Genomic DNA, 23,194 nt, shown 5'->3' with positions numbered 1-23,194 from the left:
CAGACGTTACCCGCTCGTATTTCGGCCCGTTGGCTAATGGCGAACGACCGTGATGGAGAACCTTCGTCTCTTATAGATTTGCTTTAATCTGACAACGATTCCTACTCGAGGATTCATCGAGTAAAAGACGTTAGACTCTATTTCGAATTTCAACGTAATGATTTTACTAAAGTAGAATGCATTAAGAAGACTGATGATTAACTTTCTTCTTGGAGGAAAAAAAAGAAAAAATAATACTCAGTAATACTAGGCTTCATTGATACTTAGCTAAAAAAAAATTGATACTCTTGGCGAAATCTAACGTCGTTGTCAAGCACATCATTTCCTAAGTTTTCTATTATATTTTATTATACATATCTACGATCGAGTCGTTTGATAAATTTATTTTTCATATCGTTCATATCGCCCAACGTCAAAATTTTAATCAAACGTATTGTCTCCAGTAAATTTTCCACCTACTTTCGTAAGCCTTCACCATCGCCGCCTGGAGTAATCGCGTTAGCCCTCTGGTGATACCTATTGTTGACAAAATCACGAATTCGTTCTTCGTACGTGTGTTTGTTCTCGGATTTAAAGGCGATTGATTTACTACTGGCCCGTACCTCGACGGGATCAGCTGACAGACATCACCAACTGCGTCATCCTTCGCGAATAATAAATACGTGTAAATCAGGCTCGAAGAGAAGCGCAGCTACTCGTATAGTCTCAGATAAGCCACTTGCTACGTTTTTGAACAACGACGACAACGACGACGACGACGACGACGAAGACGAAGAACGACGATGACTGTTTACCGAACGATTTCTCAAATCTTCTGAGGAGAAGTCTACGACGACTGTCTGGCCAATGACGCCTTTACCAATCTACACCGCTTTAACCTGACTGAATGATTAAGTGCGCCGTTGTAAAACTCATGGATGAAGATTCAATGTTTTGCTGTCAGTTTGTAATAATGGATTAAAGACGTGTCGTTTGGCGTCTATTTTAATTACAAGGTTAATTGGTAGTCTTTCATCATTTTCTTTTTTTTTTTTCTTTTGAGCAAACAGAGGCTACCAACAAACATTTCATGATGACTCGTAATACATACATACATATATATATATATATATATATATATATATATATATATATATATATTATTTAAATCTTTCTTAAAAATTTACTTTAAGTAATAAATATTCCTAAGTATATACTCTTAGGTAATTGCAATAGATCTGATTAAAGGTAATCTTATCGTTGCTATTGCTAGTACAATTAAATAATAAGACTTTCTCGAGAATATTTGTTATTTTTCGTTTTCGTCATCGTTGGAATTTATGACAAACAATCCGTAATTCGAAGAATTCTCCTAAGTATCCAATTGATACCGTATATCTACACGAAATACGAAGAGAATTTTACAAATTCGCTGTGAAAAAGTCGCTTGAAATTATGACCCTCATATTACGCAATTTTCATATCGCGAATGTAAACTTGAAGACGTTGTACTTAGACGAATAGTTCATACCGAACGAAGCAAGGCCATGCACAATTCTTAGCTGCTTGATTGATATATCAATCCGACGTTAAGTGTTCGCTCGAAAATATATCGCTGAATCATATCGAAAAAACAAGCGTTGTATAAATCACATTCAACATGCACGGTTTTAAATAATACTTATTTACGTTATGTTACATTCTATGCTTGTAGTATTTTTGAGAGAGGAAAGAAAATAAAATAAAAAGAAATTTGCCTGTTTGACGATCATAAAATATTTCAATTTAAGATCAATTCGATCGTTATGATTTGTAAAATGACGGCACGATGCGTCAGGAATACGGAATGGATTACCTCGTTTATTAAGACTTCGTCGAGTTGCTTGATCCTCACCTCGCGGAGCCTGTTTGTTCTTATAAATCATCCCACAGATAAGGCACACTCTCCGTACTACTTCCTACGACTCCGAACTTTTCCATAATCTGACTACTTAATGCCCGATGACGATGAGCGCCGTTCTCGGGGACGGCTATCGGCGTCGTGCAACGCCCACTTGTGTCAACACGATTAAAAGAAGTCGCGCGTGCCAGGATCTTACGCGATTCACCTCCCTCTCAATCACACTTATACGTCCTTGCATAACGACCGGTTAAAAAAAAAAGAAAAAGAAAAAAAATCCTTATGCAATTATGAAATTGTTTTTTTCTTTTTTCATTGTATCATGTCATCGTTACTTCAGTAATTAATAATTTTCTTATCTCGCACGATTTTCACTTTTATAATTCTTCGAATTAATTAATAAAATCAAAGTTAAAATTTTCTTAAGATGAAGTGTCTAGATGCGATAGAAATTATTAATACACATGTATTTCAAGTATTTAAATACGACGAATGATATACTTAGGAGTCTAATCTTGCACTCGTTTAATCCAAGTAAAGCAGGAATAGCAGGTAATTTCAAGAGGATTCCCATTTTGCCGTAGATGACACTGTTGTCGCTCTGTAGAGGCGGCAACGATCTGTCGGAGGAGACCAAGAGGAATTTTGAATCTTGGCTACAGCAACAACAATTGGGTCTTGGTCTGAATCCGATCGTACCATCCTCGAATCATCATCATCACACTCAAAGTCCTCAACCAGATGGTAGCGGACCGATCGGTGCTGGAAGTGGTGCGATTGGACCACCACATCCAGCTCTTTTACATTACTCTCATAAAACACGTATGAGAACTAGCTTCGATCCAGAACTCGAGTTACCACGACTTCAACGTTGGTTCGGTGAGAATCAGCATCCAACCCGACAACAAATACAACATTACGTGACGGAATTAAATTCGTTGGAGTCGCGACGGGGTAGGAAACCATTGGACGTGAACAACGTCGTTTATTGGTTTAAGAACGCAAGGGCTGCTCAAAAGAGAGCTGAGACCAGGGGTGTCAACGGTTACAGTCCACCAGGACTGAGTCCAAGAGGCGCTAGTATCGTTAGTGAAGATTGTTCCGACGAGGAGGAGGACTCTAGGCATCAGGTATAATATTCTAATTATATATTCTTTATATAAGGGATCGCAACAGCTGAACGAATTATTTCTACCCTTTTAGGACATATGTGTATATAATCAGATATATAGACGTAATAAGTAATTTTAATACAACCGTTTGATCGAGACTTACTCTTTGAACCAATTTAATTACGCGAACAAAATTTATTTCCGAATTGATTCTCTTTTATCAATTTATAATTATTTAGACATCTTTGTTCCTGATGATTATCGTGAATTACTACAACCTCACGTCGGTAAACGAGATTTTTTTTTTTTAGACTCGTAGTTAACAATCCTTAGCTTCTATAATGAATTAGCTCGGCCCAGGTCTGGTCGGTTGCTTTTGAAACGATGAATTTACGATCATTTCGAATAGCCTCTATTAAAAGTCGGCTTCTCAGACACTCTCGTCTCGTCCATTTGCTTCAGTCGACGTCACCGTTGCCCTGCCCACCTAGTAGCCCACCGGTCGGTCCATTGTCCTTGACTACTCGACCAGAGGATCAACAACCGCCACCTTCGACGCCATCTTTGGTCAAACAAGAGGACACCAGAGTATCATCTGGTTCCGAGGACGAAGAAGCTAGACCGACTGGTCCTCTTCCACCAGGATTTTCATTAGTACCCAGTCCAATGTTTGGACACGGCATTATGTACATGTCACATTATTTGCCACCACGTGGACCAGCTGGATGTCCGACGAGTATGCTCGACGAAAGGAGAAAGAGAAACCGGACGTTCATTGATCCCGTAACGGAAGTACCCAGGCTCGAGACTTGGTTCACTCACAATACTCATCCGAGCCATGCGGTACGTTTCGACGTTTCATTTTATTATCATCGATGATATTGATATATTTTTCACATTCCCAAATAATATCCCAAATAATATGAATCTCTAAATGTTCCATTGATTAAATTTTTTTAACAGTCTTCAATATCCTTCAAACAATTCATTCATTTCGAGCAACTCAAACAAATTGGGACGTTGGAAAGATCTTTCATTAATTAGATCGAAAATATGAAATATACTCAGGCAGTTTAAACACTCTTAACTTTCTTGTTACGTTTTTCACCTGTACAATGAGAACAATTTATAATACTTAATTTTAATCAAAGTATGCATTAACCTTTAATAATTTAAAAACGATCCAATCAACAGATTAATCAACACGTCTTTTTATCTTCAAATAAAGCTAATAAATAGATATATTAAAGAGAGAAATCTCAAATTGTCAAAATGTCTTGATGATATTAAAAGAGTTCATCATGATCGATTCGCAGCTCATTCTCAAATACACGGAGGAGTTAAATCGAATGCCCTATCGTCAGAAATTTCCACGATTGGAGCCGAAGAACGTGCAGTTTTGGTTCAAGAATCGTAGGGCCAAGTGCAAGCGATTGAAAATGGCCCTGTTCGAAGGCGAGTCACCTCAACAACATCCATACCACGCAGATTAGTTCCTTTTACCTTAATCGCATTAAACTAGAGACACTCAGCTCAATTCTACTGAAGAAGAAGAAGGAGGAGGAGGAGGAGGAGGAAGAGGAGAAGAAGGAAGAGAAGAAAGGAATCGTGAAGAAACTCAAACAAATGCGAATCGTGTTGTTATAAGAAAAAAAAAGCCGAATACTCGAATGCACTATTACTTTGATCGCATCGACATACTGTCGGCCATCTTTATTGTAATTATATCGCGTAATGATTAATATAATTATCATGGAATTTGATCAATGTAAATACGAGAACGATGTCGAATAAACCTGTATGTCACGATCGATCGTCTTCTTTCAGTGACATTTCTATCACATATTCCGTTAAAAAGTTTTTATCACAAGCTGGAGATTCAAGGATTAGATAGAGTAAGTACATCATTGAAAAAATAATTACACTTGTTATTCCACGAGATCAATATTCAATTAACAATACCCAAACGTTATTCTTATAAATTATATAAGTAAATTAAATAAATCGAACATGATTTTTTTTATCTTACATTTAAATATCACAGATTTATCTATCTTATTCTCTTTCGAAACATTTTTTTAATTCGATATAATTTTTAACGATCAAATAAGATATAGAGATAATAATAAAGGATGATGAAAGACAATTGATAGATATGTATATAGAGACTTGTACTTACAACAGACAACTTTCAAAGTTGAGAAATTGTTAAGATTGCTCTCATAAGTTATTACATTTGCCTAACTTTGAACCAATGCAAAGAGAGACGTATGCACGTATGTATGCATATATATATATATATATATATATATATATATATATATATATCTTTACACAAATAGGTACGTGTCGATACTGTCTTCAAGTTTGTCCTCGCACAAAGGACAACCACCGACCGAAATCTCGTCCCTAAGAGATAAGACAACGAAGCTGTCATCGAAACAACCCTAACTCAAGCGTCACGACGATCAATGAATACTTCTCTACAAACGGGAATCAGAGAATGTTTCTATCGATATAACCACGTTCAACTTATTACACATACACATCGTACGAGAATTTCACGATAGTAAGAGACTATTTCCTACGTTGCTTTGTTGTGTCATTCTAAATTCTTCAATATTTTCCGTTTATAAGTATAATATCAATACTTAAATATTTCAATGAAGTAGAAGATAACAAAATAAAAGAAGATATTTGAAAGAGATTGATAAAACTTTACTTCTATTGGAAAAATTCAATGTTATAAAATATGAAAAGAATTATACAAATGACCTATTTATCGAAGTTTCAATAAATCGATAATAATCGACATAATTATTTTTGTACTTTCTTTTTGTATTTTGCCAACTTCGTTGGATTTCTGATATTATTTTATTTCCAATAATCTTCTCGTAAAGAGGAAGACAAGATCGAGAACAGAGTAAATCTCGTTCTTATCTGTCAATAGATGAATAGCTTCGTTCTAACTTTTCACTTCGCTCAAGTGGATAGTGACGCACAAAGATGACGAAAGGGATATCGTCGTCAACGACGACTATGATATATACTCACAGAGGATAGGTCTTTCTGGATGCTAGTTGAGAGCGTCCCAGATTTAATGAACGTAGGCGGATTTGTCCAATTAAAACGTCTTACAAGGATCCATTTGGAACCGAGGCTCGTTCCATTCGCAAAACATCGAATCACGACTTCACCACGACCCGCCTCTTCTTATCCCTCGACTATGCAGGTATTATATATAATACATTTGACGGTTATCCCCCTTGTTATCGTTATCGAGTCTCCGCTTTTCGTAGTATCCAAGAATATTATCGAGAGGAACGGAAGAATCGTTTCCTTAAAAATATATAGAAACGTTTATGAAAACGAAACTCTCATTAGATATTTCGATTTCTTAATTTTATCCTTACATTTTTCTTTTCTTCTTTCTTTCATTTCATCGCATTTGCTTTCACTAATTGCATGTTCATCGATATGTTCCTTGATCTAATCTTCCTTACGATTCCTTACGATTGTAAACATACAAAGATATAATAAGTAAGTCCTAATCTTGATACTATATCTTCGTGAAAGTTCATTGGTTTCTAATACGAATTTAAAACTCTGGTCTCAAATGACGGTTAAACAATATATCAAACATTTAATAAAGAAAATCTTATCTGAGAATTTCTAAAGACGAAGTTCACCTAACTCAACTCTGACAGGTAATCGAGAAAAAAAATAAAAAGAAAAAAAGGAAAAGAAAGGTAAAGGAAAACGAGAGACAGTGAAATCTTAATCCCATCGAAATAAGAGGGAAGATGAGGGGAGGAGGAGAGAAGAGAAAGAAAAAAAGAAAAAGGTAAAAGAAGCATCGAGGAGTGGTCGGACGGATAAGCAAAATTGAGAGCAACGTCGAAGAGAAGTATATAAGGCGAATCGTGGCGAAGAAAAGCGAAAAGATCTTCGTCGTTGTCGTCGTCATCGAAGAAGAAGAAGAAGAAGAAGAAGAAGAAGAAGAAGAAGAAGAAGAAGAAGAAGAAGAAGAAGAAGAAGAAGAAGAAGAGGAGGAGAAAGAGGAGGAAGTGGTAGAAGAGAACGAAAGAGGCAGGAAGGAAAGAGGGGAAGAGGGAATGATGCTGGGGGAGGGGCTTCTTATGCAAAATCTAAAAGTCAGCAACCTCGGGGATCATCCCTCTATCTGATCTTAATTTGTCAGCCGTTACGAGCATTTTCGAGCGCGTTCACGCAGATGATAAATCGGCACGACGTATAAATGGTTCACCTTTTCTTCCTCGTAAAAGTGTCGTCTCTTACGGTCTGGCCTATTGGGAGACGAATTAATTAGCGAGAGTAAAAAGATGAAGGAGTAGGAGAAGGAGTTGGAGAAGGAGAAGATAGAAGAGAAGTAGTAGGGAGAAGAAAAAAAGAAGAAGGTGGAGTGGAAATAGGAGGAGTCAATTCTTATCGGCGTATTTCGCGAGTTCAAACTCTCTCTCGAGAAATTTTCGGTGGATACGATATGCGAACGGGAAGAGATAGAAAGAGATAGAGAGAAAGAGAGAGAGAGAGAGAGAGAGAAAGAGAAAGAGAGAGAAAGAGAGAGACAGAGAGAAAGAGAGAGTACGTCTCGTTCGTAAGGGAGCATTGTGTGCGCTTCGGCATTCATAGGACGTTCTTATCTTCCTATCCGGAGAGCTGTCAGCAAAGTTCCTGAATAATAATGGAGCGTGAGAGACAGAAGGAGAGAGAAAGAGAAAGAGAGAGAGAGAGAGAGAGAGAGAAAATGCGTCGAAAGAGAAGAAGAGGAAGAGCTCGCGGCGTTCTCTCCTATCAGCCGGCTAGGATATGCCTAACTATTCTGTTTCAAAGCGCTTGCCGGACGTTTCGCCATAGATAATGTTGTCCAGGATGGTTAGATTGTTGGATACGACCGATAAGACGACCAAAAAACTATCACAACGTAGCTGTTACGAACAAGAGCGAGTCGATTACGTCGAAACTCACTTCAGATTGTTACTTTACGAGGAATGTCTATGCCTTTTGAAGTTTCACATCAAACGAATATGTCAGATATTATTATGACTGAGAGAAAGAGAAAACGAGGAAGAGAGAGAGAGAGAGAGAGGAGAGAGATTTTAAATTATTATTTGAATTTATTATACCCAGAAAATTTGTTATAATTAAAGTGTAGATATATATTCAATTTTATCAGATACTTTACTAAACTATACGAATCGTATATATCGCATTTTTTTTTTGGTATTTAAAAAACAGATCATTAAATTTATAATATAACAAAATTTGATCCACACACGAATATATATATATATATATATATCGGTGCATTTTCAAAAATTATAAAATGATAAAAATCGTAAAGGCTTCGTCGATAAAATTCCCTTTTCCGGCTATCACAGCGACTTATAAAAAGATTTATAATATATTGTACTCCCTTGCGAAATTTCTAGCTAAATAAAAGATAGGAGAAAGGTTGAGGACGTTATCACGGAGGGTCGCCGAGAAGGCAAAGAAAACAACGAAGATGAAAGAGAGGGAGTCCAGGGAGAGTTAAGAAACTGAATCACGAAGGAGTACGAGAAATCGGGAGTTCGCAAATTAGCCGCAGGATTGGCCTCATAATCCTTGAGGGATGCGAAGCGTTTATTCCTCTCTGTCTCTCTTTCTCTCTCTCTGTCTTTCTCTTTCTTTTTCTTTTCGCCTCCCTTCAGCTTTTTTCTCAAGGGTAGTAGATGAGGTCGTATAAACGGACTCACTCCGTGACCCTACCGTTTCTCTCTCTTTCTCTTTCTCTCGCACTCCTTTTCGTTCTTTCATTCTTTAATCCCTCCCTCCTCGAATTACTAGCAGCGACCGTAGTAAAAATTATGAGCACCGAGAAAAGGATCGGACGAGGAGAGCAACGATTGAAAGTAATGGGCCGTGTGATAGGAGGATCACCCGAGAGGAAAAAAGAGAGAGACAAAGAGAAAGAGAGCAGACCGTTTAATCCATAAATTAAGACTAATTAATCCCGTTAATTTAACACCACCGATCGAGCTATTGCTTGGACAGAAATGGCTACGTCAATTTCACATACGATGATACGTGGCTCGTATTACATATTTCGGAAAGGAACGAGTAAGAAGATAAACCAATCAGAAGGTTAAATGCCCTCGGATACGAAGAGGAAATGCCTTAATTGATCTATAGCGAAAGATTAAGTGGATTAAGTGTTCGTGGTTAAGCCTAAATGGTAAGACGTTGATTTATAAGACGAAATAACTTTAACAACGTTTTCTTATTTCGATTCTAAAACGAATGATGCTTTTTTCAAAGTGCAAATAGGTAACCAGAAATAGATAATAAAAATATTCTCGTTTAATTGTTTTCTATGATCTAAGTAGATACTTATATACCTATTTATAGATAAACATAAAAAAAAAACTAAGAATGTACTTGAGATCACCGTTAAAGGACAGGGGTTCCTTAAATGATCTACAGCTAAATATTACACGATCGGACGCAACGTTAAGCTCAGTAAAGTGGTCACTTCTTAATCGGTCATTCGGTACGATCTATCGTAGGAGTAGAGAAAGAGAAGGATCATACCACTTAGCTCGTTCGCTCTTGCCAAAGAGTAGATAGTTAGGTAGGTAGGTAGGTAGGTAGGTAGGTATAGAGAAGGTCTTTTCGCGACCGTAAATAAAAGAAATCCTTGTAATGGCTTTTGCCGAAGATCCTCCTCCTTCGTTCGTCCGTCTCACTCTCTTTCTCATGGACCGGTTATTAAGCCCTGAGGCAGGGAGAGAGAGGCATCCAAGTACTCACCCTACTACTATGGCCCTGAAGGGTGAAACGTATCGAAGGTTCACGTTGGTAGGCTCGCAACGCTCTCTCGTCCACTTGCCGGCAGCAAGCTCGCTTAATTCCTTAACCCTTATAGACTTTGAGAAAATTTAGGGAGCTCCGTTCTTGGCGAGCCGATGTAGGACGCGTATAAACTGCCGCGGGTAGGAAGTGGAAGAACGAAGAGAGACAGAGATAGAGAGATAGAGGGATAGAGGGTGAAAGAGAGGGAGAGATAGAGAGAAAGAGAGAGAGAGAGAGAGAATGAAGGAGAAGCAGGAATACCAGGTGCTCCTGGGATCTTGGCGGCATCTTACGCCCGGACGATACATAATTTATGTCGCGCTCTGCCGGGCTTAAGACAGTATTAAGATCGAGCGAACACCGACGCGAGCCCTTTACCTCTCTCCCACTCCATACAGGATTCGAGCTTTCTTTTTATTCTGCGCTTTCCGGATCCTCCAAGATCGAGTTAAGTTTTCTCTTTCTTGAATCAACTGGATAATCCAGATTACGAATTTTTTTGCGAGCAAATCGAACGATCTCGATGATATTTTCCACCTTTGCTACGATTGATTTCGTTTCTGTCTGATTATCAATCGAACGGACGAAATCGTTTTTGCGTTTCTCAATAGATTTAAGATGATATAAAAGAAAAGATTCTTCTTTTGTTTTGTTTTGTTCCTTTTTTAATTAAAGCTCAATTGTATTTTGAGAAGTATAAATTGTTTGTTAAAAAAAATTCGATTTGGATCGATCATTCGATAGTTCTTCGTAAGAATTATCGCAAGATATCGACAAATATTTTCTATTTCATGAGTCGGTAATCGCAAACGAATTGAGAGATATCACTTTTAGTCCTTTTCATTGGAGATCAAAAAAAATTCCATAGGGCTTAAGGTCGGTGCCGAAAGGAGATCAGGATTCGAAGGAAAAGCCGTGCTGATACGATAGCACTGGCCTCTTAGCCTTTTTATGGTCTGCCAAACAGAATCCTTCTTCCTACTTCGCGTACATCCTCGTGTCCTTTTGATCCGATACACGCGTATCTTTTGCGGGAAGGGAGAGAGGGAAAGATAGAAAGAGAAAAAGAGAGAAAGAGAGAAGACGAAAAGCTCGAGGTCGTCGTAGTCTCGTACACGCCGAATCGTGGAAGGATCAGGGATATTACGGACATATTTCCTCTCGGGTAGACTCGACTCGATCTTTCTTAGCAGCATGTTTATTCAACGTGGGATTTAAAGCCGGCAAGTATAATAATATCCATCTCGCGTTATCACCGAGAACGTTAAATTAACTTTACGATCGTCCTGCGAGTTCGTAAAATTATTATCAAACAGAACGTTTACGAGCGTTTTCTCTTAATGCTAAGAAACACCTTCCTACGTATGACAAAATAAATGTGTATGTATATATATATATATATATATATATATATATATATATTGTATAAAAATATCTAGATCTTTCGTAAAATTTGACGAGAACAGACGGCCGAGAAAGACCCCCATAGGATTATCGAAGAGAATCCTGTCATCGTCCGGTAAGGATTTTCGTCCAAGGAAGAAAAAAAATAAAAAATAGAAAAAAGGAACGAAGGAAAAGAAAAAGAGAAAAAAGAAGAAGAAGAAGGAGAAGAAGAAGGAGGAAGAGGAAGGTAGAAAAAATAATTGAAAATTTTCAAACGGTCAGAGAGAACGTTTGTAGGATGGGGGGTAAAACCGGCAAGTAGTTGGAGGAGGACGTCTTGGCTGGGCGACTTGCGATAAAGCAAAGAGCCCGCGCTAAATACTTACATAAATCTGTATTGCCTTGCGCAGCACGAGAGGAGCTTATACTACACCCACACATACACGCACACATAGACGCGTAGTGATAGGGAAGGAGAGAGTTGGCCGGCTACATCACCCACCACGATGGGGTTCGTTCTCGAGAAATTTCGATGCGTTCTATTTTAAAGAACGATTCCAATGAAAGTGTCCTTCGAAACAATGATGGATCATCTTTATCCTTCTTTCTATATTTTTTCTGCATTCTATTATAAATTCAATATTTTCTTTCCATTTCTAAAAAATCATCAAATGTAATATAGTTAGAAACAATTATTAAGAAAATATTAAATAGATCATCATTTGTGTTATGTATATTATAATTTGAAAGTTTTCTTCGAACTTTGAATATTCTAATCTTCATAGATGATTAATCTCCTTTCTATGATTAGTATGACTATTACACAATTTACTTTAGATATACGTCTAATATTACATACACAAGAGATCCATAAATAGTAAAGTCCAAAACGGTCGACGACGTACGTCAAGTCGAAAGAGGGTGATCGCGTTTTAAGGATGCTGATAGTAGATAGGGTCTCTTCTGGGAATCGTTCGATTGATAGAAGTAAAAAAGAAATAATAAGAATAAATGTAGAAAACGGATAAAAAAAAATCTTAAAGCCTCATAGCTCTCTGTGAATAAATAAATCTTTTCGTTCACCGGTAGGTAAAGCATTAATTATTAAACCAAGTGAGAAAGGAGATACAATGAGAGAAAAATAATAAAACAGAAAAAAGAAATAAAAAGAAGAAGAAGAAGAGAAAGAAAAAAAAGAAAAAGCAGAAGAAAAAGAGGGGGTGGGTGAATGTAAGGGAGTAGAGGAAAGGTCTCGCGAGGAGGAACACGAGGATAGGGAAAGGGGGTTGGGTTTGAGGTTTTCGCAGGATTCGCGGCTGCCGGAGCAATAAATCTGCCGGGTATATCTGAGCTCATGAATGTTATTAAGATACAACCCCCCGCGTGCTGAGCGCGGGAATAGTAAGATGCACGGATGTGTGTGTGGGTATGTGTATGTATATTTGTGACTATGTATCCAGTGTAGGAAGATATAGAGTAAGAGAGAAAGATAGAGATAGAGGGAAGGAAAGAGAGAGAGAGAGAGGAGACAGAGAAAGACAGACAGAGAGAGAGAGAGAGAGAGAGAAAGAAAGAGAGAGAGAGAGAGAGGTGAATGAAGAAGAAGAAGAAGCAGGGAAAGGGAAGTAGCTCGTGTAAGATCGCTAGCTCCTGGCAGGACCAGCCAGCGCAGGGCTAAAGAGAAGAGTAGGGGTGGGGGTTAGAGAGCAACGATGGAAGAACAGAAAAGAGTAGCGACCCGGAGAAACGGTTATGAAGAAATACCGCCACCGGTAATCCTACCATAGATCACCGCTTCTACTGGCCGCCTCTTCTGTCTTCTCCTTCTTCTTCTTTTCCTCCTCCTTCTTCTTCTTCTTTTCCTTCTTATTCTTTTCCTCCTTCATGTCGTAATATCGTGGACTTAACGTGCGTCGACATCGTGTAGAAAGTTCGTAAGGCGAATATCATATCGATTAGAGAGAATCCTCGTCGAAGATAAAAAATATATGTGTGTATGTCTATATATACATATATATATATATATATATATATATATATATATATTTATATGTATGTAGGTATGTATATAGGTACCTACACGTACATGGACATGGTTATGATTCTCGATTAAGCTAAGATTTAACAACGTCTTGGAGATATGTACGTAACGCTCACAAGCTAGCTCCCATATTGCAGAGGGTTAATTAATTGAACTTTCTCGAAGGAAATGGACCGTGTCCTCTAACATCAAAGAGGATACTCTTGGGGCCTATCCCTAGCTCTATCTTTCTTCCCTTCTCTCTCTCTCTCTCTCTCTCTCTTTCTCTCTCTCCCTCTTTTTCTCTTTCTCTCTCTCTCTCTCTCTCTCTCTCTCTCTCTCTCTCTCTCTCTTTCTCTTTCTCTTTTACGATCTCTTAGTCTATCTGTCTGTCAAAGTTCGTCCTGCCTACTAATTAATAAAGGACCAATAATATATTTGTCCAGAATCCGTCATCTTATTTCGTAAAGAGCAAACAAACATCGTACGGAGTTCTCGTAAATCGTACGATTTCTGATAAATCATTGGTGTAAGATATAATTATAAAATAAAAAATTAAACGAACAATAAATATTACATCGACTATAAAAACATGATCAAAATTACACGATCACGTCAGAAACATCCGGATTTCTTTTTCGAACGATCGTGCTCGTTTCCGAAGTTGGCTCGTCATCGTACGGTCGACGATAACGAGTTAGAGGAGGATGAGGATAAGATGGTGGTGGTGGTGGAACAGAAAGGGAGGAATGGCTGTATCACACAACAACATATAACGTGTAAGCCCGAAGGGTGGTTTATGTATCGCCAAGGCAAGATATCCGATGATTTAGCTGTGCTCTCGGGGCTGCTCTAGCAAAGAAAGAGGAAGGAGGGAAAGAAGGAGAACCGAGTCTTCTTATCTCGCGGCTGGCCGCAGTAACCGTGGTGTAATCTTTTATTAATTCGCCGACTTACGAAATTTATCGTGGCTTTTGTTTACCAGAAGACGGCACGTTGTCTTAAATCTCACGAATATAACAGAGCTCCGTTCCTCTTCTTTGCATTATCTTGACAATCTCTTTTGGCGAGAAACTATAAAGGGAAAAAAAAGTGGAAAAAGAAAAAAGAACTCGTTCGAGCCAGTCGCGCCAGTTATTTTTCTTTTACGAAACAAGAAAAAGAAAAGGAAAGAATAAAAAAAGAATCGTCTAAATAATTCAAAGATATTCACTAATTCGAAGAAAGTGAAGTAAGTAGAAGTAAAGTGGTATTGTCCTTAATCGGTTGGCATTTGCCGCGAATGAGGGTGAGAAAAAGGGGTGGGGTTAGGCGAGCTAGGTCTACGAGTCTCGCGAGACTTTTCGGTATGTACAAAATTCCATGGCATATACGCGAATTCCATATAACGGTGCCGGAATGGCGCTATATTATTATTAGAGTCCCTTAAGTCTAAGAGCCTTAAATCTGCGATAAGTTATGGGCACCCCTCGCGCCACCCCGCACACCACCGGTCTTCTCCTTACCTTCCCCCTCCGATCCCCATCCCCTTCTCCTTCTCCTTCGTCTCCATCCTTCCTCCTCTTTCTCCTTCCGCACCTTATACCATTTCCCTGTAATATCTTAGTCTACGACGGCGCTTCTTCGGCCTTTATCTCGCATACATTATACGCCCCCGAACGGGCTGGCCTTCGGTACTGAGAAAGAAGGGATAGGAAAGGAGGTATACGGTTGAAAAGGGGGTCGAAGGGTAATTGAAAGTAACTGCTACCACAGAAGCTAACCTAATCCTGTCTATTCTAATCAAGATGAACCTATGGGGATCATCTCGCATATTTCCACTTTCATATCTACGTTGTTTCTCGTGATGACTTCATTTCTTATAGATCATCGTTCGTCGACGAATAATTCGGGAGAATGAAAAAGAAGATTTTTTCTTATTTAAGAATGAAGAAAAAAATCTACTTTAATGTATATATTAAAAGATTCGTCATTTCATTTTGAATTATACGTAGATAAGTTACAATCTGAGAAAGAAAAAAGTTAAGAGAATAATAAATCGCGAATTATTATTAATTTTTGTACGAGAGTACACACTTATTAATGATAATAATTCTTTAATTTTTTGATGATCGGAAATGTAATATTGATCGATGAAACAATCTAAAAAAATAAAAGGGTTGATTCTAAATACCTATAAAGTGTAGTCTTGCTAATGTAACGCCTGAAACAGTGTTTCACCGTGCGACATCGGCGTCGAACGATCCTCGCGGATGAGCATATTTCACGGCGCTATCTGCAAGCACTCCGTGCACATCCGAGGCGTTCGTAAAGAGTCGAAAAGATGGCGGTCGTACGGCTTGTGGGCAACGTGCCAATCTTGCTCGATGTTTTTTACGGCCGTGATAAGCGCCACTGTCCTCTTACCCCCACCCTCAGTTACCCTCACCAAAGAGAAACCTACCACGACCACCAGCAGACACCAACCCCTCGCGAACTCCGAACACCACTCGAAGAAAACGGTTACGAATGTAATCTTTACCTCTGCTTCGCGCCTTAATGGACGTTTCCTCGTTGACAGGTCGAAGCCCAAGAAACGTCGAGCTCGTTCGTGTGTCTTTGACGTAGGATGCCTTCTCTCGTTTATGGCAGCGAGGAACGAAAAAGTGCGATAAGCTCTCGAGAAGGACGTTTATGTAGACGCAAATACACATATATAAATACCTATATACAATACATACATATATATACCCATATATATACATTCGTAGTATCAAGTGGAATAATGGCTGCTGCCGCTATCCCCACTCCACTATTTCCCTCCCTCTTGTCTACATCGACATCGAACGAGCACCGATTTATACGTTTCCACCATCTCCCAAGATCAGAATATTTAAACTTGCACCTCGCTTATCCTACCTCCATGTTTATTTCCTATTACCTCGATTAACTTTCCTTTCCATGCGACGTGTTCTAAACATTTACGAACCCTTAAGTCGCGAATACATAACATCGACGAGACCTCGAGCCACGACAAGCTCAAGGAGCTTAAAACTTTTATCTATCTTCGTTGATGAACGTCGATCGACATTCACTCGAGCCAAAAGCCCTAAGATAAAATCCTGATTCTCGATGATCGCATTGAAAGAACAGCCTGTCGTCGAACTTAAATGTGAGCTCGAATACGGATTTGATCAAGACACCGAGAAAGAGACAGAGAGGGAGAGAGAGAGAGAGAGAGAAAGAGAGATGGATCAGGAAGGGTGTCGCAGACGAGTTGCACACGACGATTAGACAATACGACGGAAACGTGACGAGAGCGCTGAGGTTTTGGCAAGCATCGAGATTCTCATCCTCTTCTGGATGCTTTGGGAGTTCCAACAGATGTGCCCGGTATCACCCGGAAAATACGCGTGCGCGCGCGAGCACAAGCAACGAAGGCGACGCTTTATCCTTACGGGGCGCCTCCTTGTTCCTGATCTTGTTAAGGATGCACTGAACCACGAATAGCCGGTATTCATTCGCGTTTCAACGGGAGACCTACCTGTTTAAGCCATCCCCACAACGTTGGTATTATTAACGTTCAGTCAGCGTTTAGTCGGACTAACTTCGTATATTTCATGTTTTCTCCAAAAAACCTTATATATCATTGTCCTTTAAAATTCTAAATTTCTAATTACAATTTAATAATGACAATTAACGAATATTTATGAACTTGTTTAATACAAATCATTAAACTCAAAAGAAAACTATAGAATCTTTCAACTGCAATTTTTATTTCGAATTATTGTTGAAATCGAATAATAAAGCAAGGAAATTGCTTTACCGAATACCACCGGATATATTGAATTAATCAGATATTAATATCTCATATTATTTCGTTTGATTTAGAATTTTTACCAATCGTATAAAAAAGAACTGCGGCTTATTTTATTATTTAAATAATTGTTAACGATCATCTAATTTGACATCGTGCGCACGATTTGATTTTATAAAATTTTAATTTTATAAAAAGTTCAAACTTCTAGAAAATATTTTTCAGAAAGGCAAATATTTTAAAGGTCTAATTATTTGACTAAATTCGAACATCGATTACTTTGATAACGCGAGTCACACTAAGTCTCATTGTGATACTACCTTAATTCAAGACAAAAGAATACGCATGAGTAACGAAAAAGCGAAGGAGAGTTCACTGAATTTGATTTAGAAACATGCCAGAGCAATTACGAGTACGCATTTCGAAAGACGTTCTCTGTCTCTTTCTCTCTCGCACACAAACATACACGATCCCTTTTCTGGAAGATATAAAAGGTGACGTAAGGGAAAGGGAGGACATACATAGGGAGCGTGATTTCGGGTTTTGTACGAGACTCCGCGGTGGCGTTGAAGCCAACAAAAGATAAGCCGTTATTTATAACCCGACTTAAGGGGGTTGAGAGATCACGGGGATGGCTCTGAGAAGAGAATGAAATTATTTTCGAATCTCGACTAGAGTTTCGACTAGAACTCGAACACGAATCCAACGTTTCCATTCTTACAAAGGAAAAAAAAGAAACAAAAAGGAAGCTGTAGAAAAATGTTGTCTGACCTTCGGTTCACTCGTCAGACTGAAAGTTAAATCTCAATAACAAAAAGAGGGATATGAAAAGAAGAAAAAAGATGATAAAAATCTTCAATGCCCGTTTCTCCTCGTTCTTACGAGATTCAGTGATGCATGCTCGAGAAATTTAAGAAGAACCGGAGAAAATATCGAAAGATTCACGTTCGTTGGTAAAAAGGGGTGGGGTTGAGGTGTCCCGAGTAGAAGCTCTGGCAGTGCCGCGCGCGCTTCAGCTGGTGGGGGTAGGATGAGGGCTGGATGAGGGTAAGAGGAGTGGGAGGTCGTCGCTGCAGAGAACGTGCATCCCCGTCAAGCTAGGTGTGGTAGTGGTGACGGTGGTGGTGGTGGTCGTGAGCTGGCTCCTCGAACTGATCAATACCTGAAACACCGCGAGGTATCGTCCCGTTATTTCCGGTCTCCCAGCAAGACCGGAAATGAAGGCGTTAAAAATATATACCTAACTTCATCCTATATATACATATATATATTATAGAAAGAGATATATAGAGACCGGTAGCAAGGACCAAGAGTTTCTACTTGACTACGACAGCGAACGAAGACATTATATATCCTTCCTTCGTTGCTAACGTGGCTGGCCTCAATAGTCCTGCACCGATAGAATCAGAAAGAGTAAGAGAATAAGAATGAGAGAGAGAGAGTAGATGAGAGAATTCTAGGTCTTTTTATTGTGTTGAATGCAATCCTGACAGTATACTAGAAAACATGAAAAAAGATTCGGTCAGTTCTTCGATCTCAAGAGGAATTCATTTATATACAAAGATATTCCTAGGGATATCCGTAAGAAAATTTTTATAAATTCGATAAATTTTCATACTTGTCAGGACTTAATTCCTTGGGAAAGGAATTACAGATTTGAAGAAAAAGAAATATCATTATTTCTAGCTTTACTCCCACCAACTTTCGTCGGCATAAACATCAGGAATTTGAGGGCGTGACCAAGAGTCCGGCGTGGAAGTCCGGATTTGCGAAATCGTAGCGAAGGGGTTGGTTTAATATCAACAGGTAGAACAAGCGCGTTCTCGTCCCCACCGGATAAGCTGAGGGTTAAGCGCCGGCGCTAGCTAAACCTCTGGCACCCTCCCTGGAGGGTGTGACCTACTCTTCCCATTGGCTCGAGTGGACGTGTGAAAAAGAGAGAGCCTACAGTCCTGCGCGGATAAGACCTTTTTAAATCTTTTGCCTTTGAAAGAGGGTGGAGCCTTTCTCTTCACATTTTTTATTTCTTCATATTTTCATTAACAAAATAACTTGTCTCATCGTTCAACGTTGAATAACAAAAGGAAAGTGAGATTAAGCTAAATCTCAGTTCAACAAATTTCGAAAATTCAAATATATAAATGAATAAAGCTCGTCCCTTCTCTTTAACGATTTTTCTTTAAAGTAAAAAAGAAAAGGTCGTAGGAAGTTTGTCCTAATCGATGCTACACACACGTTATCGATCTAATCCTAGGAGTAGCTATTACCTCGGAAAAGAAAAAAAAGTGGAAAAAAAAGAGTATCGAAGTAGATGCTTCTGTCGGATCGACGTAAAGACGGAAAGGTAGAAAAAGAGAAGAAAAGATCGTAATACAGCGACGGTAAAAAAGTGGAAGGGGAAAATATCCGCATGGGTCAGCCAAGAGAGGCTTATACCGAAGAGCCGAGCAGCCTCAATATCGGCTTTCGAAATGCTTCAGGTATTTATCTAATGTCTTATATTTTCCACAGGATTGCATCATTCGAATTTCCATTTTTAAAGGTTTTACAAACGAACCGTTTTCTGTATCAGCATTAGAGAACTATTGGCAACGAAACGTAGGCACTTCGCTAAAGAAAAGGAAACGATCGAAAGAATTTTTAGGATTTGTACGTAAGAAAATCCTTCTCAATTAGATTTTCAAAGAAAGGCGAAAAAGACGAACAGAGAGAAAAGCATGATAGTTCATAACACCCGCTCTTTTTCTGTTTTCTTATCAGAGACAATAATCGCGCCATTACACATTGCCTGGGTTATCTTACGGAGATATCGTAGCAACGTACCTCACATTACTTATCAAAGATAAGTCCTCAGTAGTTTTCAGAACCGTTCACAGAACTGTCGGGCCAAGCCAGTCATCGATCCACGTCAATTTTCACAGAACTTTAGATAGATCTTTCGACAAAAGAAAATGTGAAATTGACCGATCGAAAGTTATATTTTTATGGTGATAAAAATTAACGATGGTGTCGATGAAAATTCCATTACTTTTGAACACGTGGCCGTAAGACGTATCATAGATGCACGAAGATGGAGCTCAGAAAAACGATGGACCTGTTCGTGATTCATTTCCTAGTGATTTACCACCTGCAAAGTTTGCCACTAGCTCACAGTTTTTGTCCCGTTAGATGTCTGTGCTACTTGGGTCGACGCCCGAGAACTGTCATATGTTCGAAACAAGGTCTGACAAAGTTTCCATCGAATGTAACCGACATTGTAAGTGTCCCCATTAAAATATGATGTAATAGTAATCTCGTTGTTGATTCCTCCAATGAATTTAACTGTAGTGTATATATATATATATATATATATATATATATATATATATATATATATATATATATAATAATCAGCTCGTTATTCTGTAGGTAGAACATTTGGATTTGTCAAATAATCTGTTGACAGAGATCACGAATGATATAGAACGCTTCAAAGATCTACAGTACCTAAACTTAGCTAGAAACCAATTACGCTCCTTACCAGACGGTGTAGGAAACTTAAATAATTTACGTAAATTAGATCTCTCGGAAAATAATATCGACGATGTAATCAATATAGCATCTATCAATCGACTACCTTCTTTGTCAATCATCTTCCTATCTAAAAATCCTATAAAAGAATTAAAAAACTTGAACAATAGTGTCCTCCAAGCAGTAGAAGCGAGTTATTGTGGTAAGATATTTAATCGCTTGCATTTTTAAATGTTATCTTACATCTGCATGTTTTTTTCTAATTTTCTAGAGATAAAACAAATCGACGAAACATCATTGAAAGGATTGCCAGATTTGATAAACCTAAGCTTAAGAGGAAATCCATTGGAAACGATTCGGAAGCCATTCAGCAAGAAGTTACGATGGTTAGACATGTCGCATTGTCTTTTGAATTATTTAAATCCTGATACTTTTGCTGGTTTCTCAGTTCTAGAGGAATTACGTCTAAATAATAATCCTACGCTCGTTTATAGTACAAGGTAAGCGTTTAATTGTCATTTTGAAAAATGGTAAAGACGTATCATCATTTTTAATATTCATAGGTATTCTACTCTGCAACACATGAATTTGAGACAACTGGATGTTTCAAATTGTAACTTGGACAGACCAGGTCTTCATGGTTTGCCATTGTTAACATACGCGAAATTATCTCGAAATATGATACGTCTACTTCCAAATCGAATTTTTGCAAGGAATAGGCAACTGACTCATCTATTTTTAAATTCCAATGGAATAGAACATTTGAATATAAGTAGCTTTGAAGGACTGGTGAAACTTCATCATCTAGATTTATCAGCGAATGCTCTTGAGTTAATCCACTCTTCAACGTTTTCTGACAATATTGAATTCAAATCGCTCAATCTCTCATATAACAATCTGTACCAATTTCCAAATGTGACGTCGGTTTTGACGTCTTTAGATTTATCTTTCAATTTCATAAAAACGTTGGAAAAGAATTCTTTGAAAGGTATGCCCAAAATAAAAAGTCTGATCTTAAGTGATAATGGACTACAACGTTTACCCAATGGATTACAATCCTCGACTTTGACGATGCTAAATATCCGAAGAAATAGACTCGTGGAATTAAATAACAGTAGTTTCGTAGAACTACCTGCACTTGAAAAAATCGACGTTTCAGGTAAGTCTATAGAACGATGCAGAAAATTACTTCGAATTATTTACAGTAATAACATTCCTATTTATAATAATCATCCAATTATACTAACGCCAGGTAATAGTCTAACTGAAGCGATCGATCCAAATATTTTTCAAAACAATATCAAATTAAAAACCATTCTACTGGAGGATAATCCATGGCGTTGCGATTGCATGCAATTATACTTTACTTTTCAATATTTGACCAATCCACCTGCAAAAACGTTGTCTTACTCTTTGATCTGTCGAAGCCCAGCAAACGTCTCCGATTACACTTGGGAGAGTGCCTGCTACAACGTTTGGAACGGACAGCTTGTCTATAGCAATAACAGAATGTGGAGTTTTTTCTTGGTATGCGTATTCGTCCTGGTTGTTTTGGTGGGTACAGTCACGTCCATCAAACACTCGATCAAAATGAAGAGACGAGCTCTCGTAGAAAGACGTCGTATCGATAGAATGCAGGGTGTTGAAAGACTAAGGCTCTTACAACTTAGGTAACTTTCTTATTTCCTTCCTACTTTACTTCCTCTTGACACTGTTTTACCTACTGAGTAATTTGACCTTTGTTATCGACAGTTGATCGTAACTTTCTACTTTATTTACAATTAGTAATACAGAAAACTGTTTTACCTTAAGAGTAAAACTCAAATTAGGATTAATTCCTTTTAAAAATGAATTTCTCAAAGGATTTTGATCGATGATGATTCAATTGGCAGGAATCAAGAGAGACAGGAAGCATCTGAGCAACAACCGGAGCCAAGAATTCATCCTCTAGAATTGATCGGACCGCCCAGTTACGAGGAAGCTGTACAGATGCCAAGACTGACGCACTCGTTGGATACATTAAACGAAGTTTCTGTAGAGAATATTAGCTTGACTAGATTGGGCTCCGTCGATAATTTACAAAACAAGAGAAAAAGATCGAGAAGATCCAGAAAGAGAATCCAAAGCGATGACAATTTATTGAGAAGAGAAGAGCGTAGAATTGAAAGACTCAGAAGAGAAAGAAGTAACTCTGCTGGTAACGTTTCTGAAAACGAACAAGGATTACGAATGACGAATTCCACAAAGTCTAGGTCTTCGTCTACTCGTCGACAGAGAAGGACAAATACTATAGAGGAACTCGAGGAATCTGCAGGTAGTGGTAAAGGTCGGCCGAGACCGCAAACGCCAAGTACTAGAAAGAAAAAACGTAGAACAACGATTAGAGACGGGCATTCAACGGATGATGAGGATTCCGACATCCAAAGAATCGCTAATAACAGGTCGATCGTCATCAGAGATCTACGGAGGGAGCCAAGAAGTGGATATAGGGAGGTCCAAACCGAATGCGAATCTTAAGACTCAACAAAGTTAAATGTCCATGATGTTGTAATACTTTGTATACTATTTTTATTAAAAACGCTTAAAATTCTCGACTCGGTACTTTCCTTGTCGTAGATAAGAAAGAGGGATTGTTG

At 38.4% G+C, this 23,194-nt stretch overlaps 2 protein-coding genes across 2 annotated transcripts in view; both read left to right on the top strand.

Moving 5' to 3' along the window:
- The window catches only part of LOC127064969 (homeobox protein dve-1), a 47,169-nt gene extending 42,369 nt beyond the window's left edge, over positions 1-4,800 (top strand). The window contains exons 5-7 of the mRNA XM_050996690.1: positions 2,464-3,009; positions 3,454-3,834; positions 4,308-4,800. Of these exons, the coding sequence (XP_050852647.1) occupies positions 2,464-3,009; positions 3,454-3,834; positions 4,308-4,484 (1,104 nt within the window). The 3' untranslated portion in view covers positions 4,485-4,800. The remainder of the gene's footprint in view (positions 1-2,463; positions 3,010-3,453; positions 3,835-4,307) is intronic.
- A 15,095-nt stretch (positions 4,801-19,895) lies between these two features.
- Positions 19,896-23,152, top strand: LOC127064963 (protein artichoke). The gene is made up of 6 exons (XM_050996677.1): positions 19,896-20,304; positions 20,457-20,760; positions 20,830-21,058; positions 21,122-21,717; positions 21,811-22,228; positions 22,451-23,152. The coding sequence occupies exons 1-6, from the start codon at positions 20,119-20,121 to the stop codon at positions 23,073-23,075; spliced, it is 2,358 nt and encodes a 785-aa protein (XP_050852634.1). The 5' UTR covers positions 19,896-20,118; the 3' UTR covers positions 23,076-23,152.
- The last annotated feature ends 42 nt before the right edge of the window (positions 23,153-23,194 follow it).

The sequence above is a fragment of the Vespula vulgaris genome, chromosome 7 (genome assembly GCF_905475345.1).
Source record: "Vespula vulgaris chromosome 7, iyVesVulg1.1, whole genome shotgun sequence".
NCBI classification, from domain to species: Eukaryota; Metazoa; Arthropoda; class Insecta; order Hymenoptera; family Vespidae; genus Vespula; species Vespula vulgaris.
Note: the sequence above shows the minus strand (reverse complement) of the source record. Positions and strands in the feature narration are given on the sequence as shown.

What these genes read in the sequence shown, in the direction of transcription:
- LOC127064963 (XM_050996677.1), top strand. Translation starts at nt 20,119, where the DNA reads ATGGAGCTCAGAAAAACGATGGACCTGTTCGTGATTCATTTCCTAGTG. An exon ending in AGTAGAAGCGAGTTATTGTG is followed by an intron (nt 20,761 to 20,829) that starts GTAAGATATTTA and finishes CTAATTTTCTAG; the next exon opens with AGATAAAACAAATCGACGAA. An exon ending in ACGCTCGTTTATAGTACAAG is followed by an intron (nt 21,059 to 21,121) that starts GTAAGCGTTTAA and finishes TAATATTCATAG; the next exon opens with GTATTCTACTCTGCAACACA.